Source organism: Quercus lobata, chromosome 5 (assembly GCF_001633185.2).
Source record: "Quercus lobata isolate SW786 chromosome 5, ValleyOak3.0 Primary Assembly, whole genome shotgun sequence".
Classification (NCBI taxonomy): domain Eukaryota; kingdom Viridiplantae; phylum Streptophyta; class Magnoliopsida; order Fagales; family Fagaceae; genus Quercus; species Quercus lobata.
In genome coordinates this window covers 58,452,940-58,464,655 of record NC_044908.1, presented here as the reverse complement: position 1 = coordinate 58,464,655, position 11,716 = coordinate 58,452,940, and the positions used below count along the sequence as shown (strand labels likewise).

Genomic DNA, 11,716 nt, shown 5'->3' with positions numbered 1-11,716 from the left:
AGTCCGTATACTCGGAGCTGTCATGTGATCATGATAGTAAGTTTTTTACCTGAGGTAGCAATAAAATGTTAGTGGTTTAAGTCTTATTGTACAAACTTCAATTCTTTCCTAGTGAATTTGTTTTACCTTGAGAATAGCTAAGTCAAATCCTCCCTAGGTTTTATACCAGTTTGGTTTTCCTGAATTATCATATCATGTATTCTATATATTTCCGCACTATTTATATGATCTGATTTGAATTAATGAACTTGTTAATTAACTTGACTTAATATTAGATTAAACAACTTGTGTTTAAGGGATCTAAAAAACGTACATATATAATAATTGGACAAGGATTACCTACAAACATGTTTATAGGAATTACTGCAGACAGTGTTATGTGGCAGCTTGTGAAGCTAACATCTGTCTTGGCCCATGAGCATGTCAAGTGACCAGCCGAAGTCACCAAATTCACTTAACCATAGATAGCACCAGGCCACCAAGTAAACACATAACCTGCCTTACAAAATTCTAAAGGGCCCTAACCCATGAAGAAAACAAACACCCAAAAAGCAAAACCAAGCACCAAACCTAATCTTCCAAACCCAATTTTACAAGACCCAGAAAACCAAACCCTCACATCATCCACCACAGGTCCACATAGTGAGCTCATGTCATCAGTCCTTGTATTGTAATAAATACTATAGAATGCAATTCGGGTCCTATCAGCCTTGGATGTGAAGTTGAGATTAGCAGTCTGAAAGGTAGAGTTAGAATCAGGAGTATAATGAATGTTTTGGGCTTGGTCTCCAGCAAAGGCCATGACAGCAAGTGGCTGCTTGCATTTGTCCCCAGCTTGACCTAAGGAAAAGGTCAAGGTATATTGTTTGTTTGGTGCTGTTTCTACCATTTGGGAAATTATGCCTTCCTTTCCTGAAAGCAATTCAATGGCCCGTTTGCCCTGCGGGACGGTGAAGTGGTCGGAATCAATGTATCGGACTGCCCTATTTGATTCGACATTCCAACCGGGTAATGAGGATATTTCTTCATCAAGGTTCGTGGGGAGTAAAACACCAAGTGAGGTGTTTCTAAACATCCATGGGCCTTCTTCTAAATCGCCATTAATAACTGCATTGTCTGCAAAAAGTATAGCACATTAAGCAACAATTCAGCCAGTATAACAACAAACCAAACAATATCTATAACCCTTGTCGAATATTTATGATAAAATAGGCAAATCCAATATGCAAAATCCCAAGTCACTTTAAACCATCCATTATAAAAGTGATGAAAAAAAGGGTATTTTGCAAGGGGTAGTCTTAATTCATCAGATAATCCTAATAATTTAAACATGCTGTCGGGGTATTATATAATTTGAACAGCACTTGGGCTCTGTTTGTCCCAACGTACATGTTTTCAGTTGAAAATACTTTTAAAGAAATTAGAGAAGCTGTGATAGGGGTTAATGATCAGAGATTGGAGGGCAGGAGTTGGATGGAGGGAGAGCGTCATTTATTTTGGAGATCTGAGGGTGCCAATGGGTGATAAGGAGTGCTATGGAAGGGTGTGTAGGGGGTTGTCTGGCAAAGCAGATGCTATGACAAAAAAAACACTAGCTGAAGGATTGTGTAGGAAAGTATATCTAAATATTTCATAAAATGAACAGTGTATTAAAACTGTTAAGAAAAAGACAACAATAAAACTATTATTAGAAGTTGTACACATGATAATTAGGTAAATTACACATGATAAAACTATTATGACATGGTGACACGAACAATTTTAAAAAAATTATAATATGATACAAGCGGTACCCAAATGATGTATCCGTGCTTCTTAGGGGATAACCACCACTTTTAGGACCATTTTTTTTTTAAATTTTATTTTATATATATATATATATATAATAGTATATAGTTTATAAATTATGGATAGACAAATAGAGACCATCTTAATTTTTTTTCCTACTTTTTGTTTTCGAAAAAAAAAGTTAAGAATCTTAAATGATCTTCCATAATATGAAAGATCTATATAAAATAAAGACAAGCTAAATGGTAAGAAGACAATGATTAAAAAAAATAAAGGAATCTTGTAGATAAGGGTGTAAATGAACAAAGATGTTTATGAACGGTTCAAGCTCGGCTTAGGAAAAAACTTGTTTATATTTGTTTGTTTAGCATATAAGCCAATCTCAAACATAATGATGTGTTCGTGAACAAGCTTGTATACATGCATACTCGATTTAGCTATATATAGTATAAAATTTTATATATATACCTGTCTAAAAATATACTTATAGACTTGAGAATGGATTGTATAAGTCTATAACTAGATTCAAATATTATCAAATTCATATTTGTACTTTATTAATAATACAAAAGGTTCATGCATAGTAAAATTCATAGATTTATAAAGGGGTAAGAAATTTTAGTCATTGTTTTAGTATATATGAGAAAAGAATAAGTTAATTAATCAACTCATGAAATAAGCTCGAGCTTGTTCAATAAAAAATGAACCAAGTTTGAGCATGTAATCTTGTTTGGTAAAGAGATCGACCTCGTCCCATGTTCAAAATAAAATTTAATAAACAAGTATAAACTTTTAATACTCGACTTGGTTCAGCTAGTTTACAACCCTACTAGTAAAAGAACTCATATTGACAAATGAATCACAAAGTTTTAGGTAAAACAATAATAGCATAAAATGAATTATAGAAGTGTTGAAATGAATTGAATAAAAGTGAGAGAACCATTAATAATTCATAACTTGTTATTTATAGGAATTTAATTTCTATAAAAAATTATTATAGCACACCATTCCACAGTAGGAATTTAAGAAATCTATAATCCATCATAATATAATTAAAAAAACAAGTGTATATTTGTATAATGTAAACATATGGTTTAATAAGAAATCTACGCAGAATTGTTACTATGATTTCTTTTTTCTAGATGAATAGTTTTGTTACTTGGTCCAAGTTTTTGAAAATGGTTGAGTATGAAAATGGTTGAGTACATTAAATTGATATTCAAAATTTTAATTTTCAATTTTTAAAATCAGTATAATGAAAATTTGTAGGGAGACGCCCTAAAAAATGAAACAAGTCCAGCCAACCAAAAATCATTGTTAAGGAATATGAAGCTTGCTTACAGTAAAAAAGAAAATTTATTTATTTATTTATATAATTCAATAGTTGTAACAATACAAATTTGTAAATAATTCATAACTGATCTTTATTAATTAGAATGTGAATTCTATCGAGTTATCATAAAAACTATACCTATACTCTCCAATGATCTATTTCAAATAAGATTAAACACAATCTCATACCAATCAAATAAGAATTAATCATAGTTATGTATAAACATAACCATATGATGTGGCAATTGAACAAATATTTACTTAGCTAAATCTATTATTTTGATTTCCTCTTTAGATTAAGATGAATAAAAAGTGAGATAAATTTGTGTCTGCCTGGAAATTGCTTATTTTCTATAGCTTATTTGAATAATGTGAGATAAAAATCTAAAAGTTAGCTTATTTTTAAAAAGCTGAAACTGATGTTATTTGAAATAAAGCTGTGAGAAAAAGTAATGTAGAACCCACAAACAGTGAATAATTTAAGTAAAAAATAACTTATAATTGATTGCCAAACGCAACTAGTGATTAAAAAAATTTATTTTCTTATTTTATGTTAGGTTACATCATGATAAGACTGACTACGCTTATTTTTGGAGGAGAGAATTCAGTCGTCTTTAGAAGCTTGAAGTCAAATTTAATTTTTTTCTTAAACTTATCTTTTGCCGGTCGCATTCACATGCGCTAGTTACCAAATAAGTGTTTTTCTCAGAATTTGAAGTATAGTAACAACTTCGAAGACAACAAATTCCTATCGAAGGAAAAGAAGCATTCTATAACTTTGAAGATAACAAATTCCTATAGAAGGAAAGGAAGCATTCTGTTTCGGGTTACAAGGTGTGTTATGTTTTGTAGTTTTTATAGGAAATAGTATTTTTTGGGAGACAAACATGGAACATACTATGGATGTAGTTTTTATGAGCCAAACAAGGTCCATAATATGGTGACAATTGCTAATTCAAAAGCAAATTCCTTTCAAAGGAAAGGAAGCATTTTGTTTTGGGTTACAAGGTGCGTGAATTTTTATTGTTGTTCTTGTAGGAAATAGTATATATATATGAACCACGAACAACTTGTAAAATAAGATTCTTAATCATTAACATTCTTGACTGTGAACAATTAGAAACTAAATCTGAAGCGTGAACAACACAGATTCATAATTAGACAAATTAAAATAGTATGATGACAATTTTTAATTCTCTCTTTTTTTTCCTCCTCTCCCTTCTCCTTAAAAAATGAAAACCAAAACCGTCCAACCAACTATTTATTATTCTACGGTTATGCATAAACATAAGGCTTAATAACAATTTTCCTTATTTTATGGTTATGTATAAACATAAGGCTTAATAAGGAGCTTTCATAAAATTAAAATATTTTTAATATAATAAGGGAAAAATATATGTATAATATCATATGTTAATGTTGATAATTCTATTTTGAGCATCAAAAACAAAAATAAAAAGAATAAAAATTCATTATGTTAAAAAAATTATGAATAAAAAATGATATAGAATAATACAAAAAACATGATTCTCAGACAATTAAAAGTAAAACTATTAGTAAAAGTCACACACACAGCAATTGGATAGGATATCCACTTGGCTATTTTGAATATCAAGCATAAAAAAGAAAAAAAAAATCCATTATATTTATTTCTCTCTAGATTGAGATGAATTAAAAATAAGATAAAATGATAAACACAAAATTATTAGTAAAAGCCATGCATGTGGCAATTGGATATGATATATACACTTTTTCTTTTTTTTAAGAATTTTAACCTATGACATCTGTTCGTGATGATAACTTTTTATAGTTAGATCAAGACACTAATTAATTTTTGGTGTAGGCGAATATTGAATTCCAAATCTCTTATTTAACCATTAAAGACTTTACCAATTAAGCTAATTAGAACCCATATGATGTGATATATACTTGACATACCCACTTATGACTCCACTTTAATTATATAGTATATAATATATAATTTTACAGGTTTTTTACAATCAATTGAAAATGTTTTGGATTTGACTAGAATTTTTAATTGCCCCAAACCAGAAAACATTTTTTGTTGAAACAAACAATGGGCCGGGGCTAAGGTGGATATCAAGTAATTGATTTCAAACATAATTTCGGTGTGGCAATTACTAATAATCATTCGCCCTTTTCATCCATTGAAAACTAAAATTTTGATTTTGTTGCACAACCCTCCGGACTACGGAAAATGACCCCTACCCTATTCAACAGACCATGGTTTTTTACCTGAATCCAAGACTTGATTTATCTATCACAATTCTACAAAGAAATTCCAGTTTGGCTTAGGCAAGTAATGAAAACCAGGCATTGCATTCCCCAAGAATGGACTAGAACCAATTATCATTGCCATTCTTTTGAATGTGTACTTTCAAGTTCTTTATTATTAGTCCTTTTGTTTTTTCTTCAGATTTTTCACTTATAATATAGTCTTTACTCTCTTGCTTTCTTTGGGGATAAGACATTAGACATGCCATTATGTCAATACTTGACACTACAAGGAGCCACCAAGCCCCAAAAAAAAACCGAAAACAAAAACAAAAAGTCCTCACTAAATTCTTAAAATGAGGCCCACACATTAGATGCTCCTCAACAATTATGGGGGCCCAAGCGTGCGAAAAAGTCACCCTACTCCTAGAATTATCAAACTTTACTAGGCCTTTGAGCCCAAAAAAATCAAAAAAGTAGTACTAGTTAGGTAGGTAGTACTTATATATAAAGGGAAAAAGAATAAGAGAGAGAGAGAGAGAGATACTAAATAGTAATTACCTTTGGGTCTATCAGGAGTAAAAAGCTTTTTGATAGCAATATCATCGATGATGGGCCCACAAGTGGGGTCATCCTCCATGCCCAGATTCCTAAAAACCAAACTCACATCATCCCCTTCTGCCTCGAACGACCACGCGTATGGGTCCCACCCTTGCACGTTATACAATGTCTGCAAGTCTATCGTCTGCGATGCTGGTGGCACTGACACGTTTAGCGACTCCAGCTGTGCGCAAGTGCGAGCCGCGCTGAACGTTACTGAGTACGTGAACCCTTTTTCCACCTTCAGATCTTGGCTGATCTCTGCGTCGTTGCCTAGCCTCACTGCGTGTCTACCTTCCGGTATGATGAGGATCATCCCACCTTGTTTTTGCCCAGCTGCCACGAGCTCTACGGTGCCGTTTGTTTTCCAGCTGGGGATTCCTGTGGCGATCCCCTCCGCTGGGGTCATGCTTGGGAAGCCGTTTGATGGGGGCGTTTCGAAATCACCGTTTGCTACAAGACCTAATACATAGAAATAAAAAAAATGCATGTCATATATTTGTGTAACAAAGAACAAAAAAATCACCTAACCCAAAAAAAATATACTACAGAAAAAAATTAACAAATTTTACGCCGACAACTTTTCAGATGGTAGATTAACTAGCGGAGAAAAAATGGTTAATTTATGTAAAGATGCCCGTTAATCAGTCTCTGTCATGTTAAAAAATTGTAAGTTTATTTGTGATAGTAAAATAAGTCAGCAAGGAAACATGAAACTTTTAATGAAAGAGACTAATGATGTCATATATATGTGATATAACATAGTGTGTACTTTTTTTTTTGGTCTGATTTTCACAATGAAAGAGCCTAAGTTTGATTTTTTTTTTTTTTAAAAGATAATTTCAACTTATATTGTCCGTTCTTAATGATATTTCATTTTTTTCATATAATAATTGTCTTGATTCTCTAATAAATGTTTGTCATGTTGCTAAGTTAGCAAGTACATATGATTAATCTTAAAAAAAAAAAAAAAAAAAATCTTATTAAACGCATTTATCACATTTTGGTGGAGAATGGATCCCACACAACAATATATGCTTCATAAGATGGTCTCATAAACTTATTTTTCCTTAATGACATAGCTGACTAATAATTTTTGGGAGGGACCAAAAATTGTCGGACCGTTTTTAATAGCTCACCTGTAAGAATTATTACATGCAATCATAACATATGCAAGTAATTGCTATGTGTGAGTCTTTATTCAATCCACGACAAAAATTCTTGGAGATGAATCAAGATTGTTTGGGCGCAGATATCCTTCTTTGTCATTTGCAAAAATGACAATTAACCCTGTCATCTATCAACCCAGCGAAGAAATCGCGACTGAACAAATTTACACCGTACACTACAGTGACACCCTATGTGCCACAATTGATGAAACTTTTTAACAAAAACAAAAAGTAATACTTCTATTTCTTTTAATCACTTCATTAGTTTTCAATGCACAGTTCATTTTAAATGATTATTTTTATTGTTATTTTATAGATTCAATGAATCCTTAAAATTTAATCTTATCTTCATATCCTACGAACGATAGAGAAAAACAAAAGTTAGGGAAATACTATATGTTTTTTTTTTTGATAGGAGGGAAATACTAATATGTTTATTTTACTACTTTTGCACAAGTTATGCACACATTCTAGAGAACTCCAAAAGTATAGTTGTAATTTAATATTTACACTGCAAGAACTGCCTATAATTTCACACGTATTTACATTTAAGATTAAACCGAAATTCAAGTTTTTAAAAAGGAAACATCACACATATTTACACAGATTAGGTTAAAGTAGAATATATATATATATATATATATATGAAAAAGAAAAATTGGAACTTTTCTTTTTATGGGAAATTTGGAACTTCAAATGTACATATCCACACTTGTTAATTTCTTTATCTTGCCAAATTCTTGTTAAAAAACTCAGCACACAAAGGGAACTTGCAGTTTTAAGTTTAACACACAAAATACAACTAACTAATTCCAGTGGTCACAGCATGGCTAACTTTTCATGGTAGAGAATCAGTCACAGTCACTGACTAAAAAATATGTAGGAAGCTATTACACTTGCCCCTTGGAAAACGCTATCTATATCTGAGCCTCATATGTATGAGATTTTTTTGCTCAACCACAAACAAAAGAACAAGTAATTTAAAATGGGGAAAATTAATAAAAAAACAAAAATGAGATAAAGAATAGTGAGGAAGATCCTGTCAAATAATAGGAGATTTTGTGGCCTTTATCTTTATCTTCCATATACGACAAATTAAGAACAATGTGATGTGAGGACTGAGGAGTAGTTCGAATATTTTTCTATTGAGGGTCTTCGTTAAGCGCGTGGACCCTACCCCACCGTTTCTGGGCCTAGCCTTTTGACTCTTTGACTGAGAAAGAAAAAAAGGTATTTTTATTATTATTTTTTTTACTGTCACTGTTTTGTTGTTTTTGTTGTTGCAACCAATGCAAATGCAATGCAGCTATCATAAAGCGAATCCCCCAAAAAAGAAGACGATGAAAAAGCATTCGGTGCCGGCTTCCTTTATGGAAAGGGCATTGTGATCTTGATTCTTTTGGACAAAAAACTGAAGGACCTGATATTTATCGGGAAGATGTTCTACTAATAAACTAATAAGTAATAACCTCGTGGACATGGCTTCTGGACAGAAACAAACTTAACCCTAAGCTCATTTATCCCTCTTCTGTTAAAAATAATCTACTTTTTGTTAAAAGAATTTTTTTTTTTTATTGAAACATGAAAGTATAGTAGATAAAAAGTAAAAAAAAAGTTGGGAGGAAAGTTATAATTAATATCTTAGTAAGTATTTTTAAAAACTTTAAAAAAAAAATCAAATAATTAAATTTTTTTAAAACAGTTTTATATATTTTTCATAAAAAGCACGTAAAACATTTCTAAAATAATTGATTAATAATTACCCTAAAATCACTTTTTAAATAGACCTAAAAGCTAATTGAAATAAGTGAAGGAACTTATGTGAGATTTATAAATAGTAGGAAAAAAAATAGTAGAGAGAAAAAAAAAAAACCTTATAATCAATTTTTTTTTTTTTTTTTTTTGAGAAGAACCTTATAATCAAAATCTAAAGGCACACAAAAGTAAAATAGTTTGGGACCTTCATTGTGCCAACTTCGCCCTCTAATTTTCTCGATTCTCGCTTCAAAGGAAAGCAATTTTAAAGCCTAAAGTGAGTGCTTGCAAGTTGCAACCCCAAAAGATTTAAAACCCCAAAAAAAAAAAAAAAAAAAAGCTTAAAATTTCATATGATTTAGTACCGTTTATTAAGACAGTGACAATATATAAAGCCCATTTGGATACAATTAAAAATTAAAAATTAAAAATACTGTAGTAAAATAATTTTTAAATATGTGAATAATACCGTAAGATCCATTTTTAATAAAAAAATTACTGAAAACTAAAGTTTATAAGCCTCGTAAACAATACATGGACCCATAGATCTGCTGAAAAATGGCTAAAACGTCCAATATTATGGTTACTGTTTATTACCAGTGCATAAACAGTAACCGTATCAGTGAAATTTGTATCCTAAAAGCATGCCCAAAAAAAAAAAAAAAAAAGTGAAACGCTGTACACGCAGTCAAGAGACTCAAGACAGCATACATATCAACCAGTTGCCGAGCCTTTGCCTTCTTCAGTGACAGTGGCCAGGTTGGAGCTTCTGCCGCCTACTAGATGTATTCTTTGATTCTTTCGAAGAGATTTTTCTTGTAACTGTTTTAGTTTATTTTCTTATCTATGCTTGTAAGAGCTTCATTATTACTTGTACACTCAGCTGCACAGCTACGGCCACAGACACGGATACGATGCCGGCGAAATGAGCAATTTTTAAAAAATTATAATATGATATGGCAATTAAAATGGATACAGCACTCCAAACGAAGTGTATAAATCCTAGCTAAAACTATAGAATACTTACATAAAATTAACTAGTATATCATTAAGATATATTCCTCCTGTCCCATTAATTACTTTGCCGAGAATGCGAGAGCTCTTTTCTCCCAAAAATGAAAAGAAGATAAGAATATAGCCCTATAAAAGTATAAACAATAAAACACACATTTTTTGTCAAAAAAATACATATTTTCAGTTTTTAAATAATATCACATAAATTTTTATACACTTTTTTATCCACACGTATTTTCATACATATTTTTAAACAACAAAACACATGTTTTCAAACATATGTCCCAAACACCCCTTAAAGTTTGTCACCCGCCGACCTATTTGAAAGATGTTCCCGGACTCTTTATGGCGTTCACAATGGGGTTTAGCAAAAATTATTAGCTCTATATACAATAATTTGCTATCAAGTCAATAATCCAAGTGGGTCACCCCGCCGACCTTTTTTGAAAGTGGTTCCTACAATCTTTATTGTGTACACTTCACACAATGGGGTTCAGGCTGTTTAGCATAAATTATTAGTACCCCCTAGACATCATTTGAATTATGGAGGTTCAAATGGCTTGCAATTAATTCAATCTTCGTACAATTGATTGTGGGTGAAAAGTTCTAAGTTGCAATCTTTTTATAATTACTCATCAATTATAAAGATAAAAAGGTGTAAGGTAAAAAAAAAAGGAGTATTCTTCTTCAACAACCTGCAAGAATTTGATAGCTTGCAGACAACAAGCAAAAACAGGATTTCAAAGAAAATAGTCAAAAAGTGATGGGCCTTGAATTCTGTCTTTGAACTTTGAAGAGTGAAGACCACAGTCAACACAGTTTCAAACTGTTCTATTTTTTTAATAAGAGAGTGTTAAAAAATTACTAAGCATTGGTAGTGCTACACTGCTACTAGCTCTACTAATACTTAACAAATTACTTGCTCCAACATGGGTTTGATTCACATTATATGAAAGCAACGCTTCTAGAGCTAGCCAGTGAAGAAATTGAAGCTCATTTTTGGATGAAGTATCCAACCTCGCATGAAGGTTTTTACTTATAGAATGTAGAAATAATTAGACAGCTATTCTTTCCTACAATAGCATATTCCAATCTAATTGTAACAAAAGCACAAAACCCACTAAACATGTTACTACTAAGTACTTCTATTAATAATAGAACCACGTTGAAGAACAGTTGAAGTAGATGTGAGCAACAGCACAGCAAAAATATATCAGATCTCAGAAATAACCAAATGGTCCAAGACCCACAAAGCATAACCACAAAATAAAAGTGTAACATCCACAAATAATACATTGAAACTAATTGCAGAGAAAATGGGAAGCAAGAACCAAGAACATTTGTGGGCAGAGAAGAAGAAGAAGAAGAGAAAAACATACCATCTTCTGCGATGATTGTAGAAGCAAAATAAGCAAAGAGAAGCACGCACAGTGAGACCCATTTACTTCTTTTGGAGCTCTGAGCCATCTTCTTGCTAAGTCTCTCTCTCTCTCTCTCTGAGTTGATGTATGTGTGTACTCTGTTAATGGAGACAGAGGCATGGGTATTGCGAGTGTCCTTTTATCTAAAAGATTCCACTTCTAGCGGCTTTTTTATTTTATTTTTTTATGAAATCTTTTTTTTTTAATTACACATAACCACTTATTGGGGGCAAAAATCACTTTTACTATTGATGGTTTGAAAAGTATGGCTTAATCCATTTGTGGTAGGTCCTGTTTGTAATCCACTTCTGTTAAAATCAGTAAATAGATATTTTTGCTTTCAAAATAAAAAAAAATAGAGCAAAAATATAAGAGAAACAAAATCAAAAAGTAGTATTTGTT

The 11,716-nt window shown here is 31.6% G+C and overlaps 1 protein-coding gene across 1 annotated transcript; it reads right to left on the bottom strand.

Annotated features, from left to right (window-relative positions):
- Positions 1-243: 243 nt before the first annotated feature.
- Positions 244-11,448, bottom strand: LOC115992916. The gene is made up of 3 exons (XM_031117164.1): positions 11,273-11,448; positions 5,917-6,417; positions 244-1,116 (listed from the first exon to the last, which is right to left on the bottom strand). Exons 1-3 carry the CDS (start codon positions 11,358-11,360, stop codon positions 521-523), a joined length of 1,185 nt encoding a protein of 394 aa, XP_030973024.1. The 5' UTR covers positions 11,361-11,448; the 3' UTR covers positions 244-520.
- Positions 11,449-11,716: the final 268 nt, after the last annotated feature.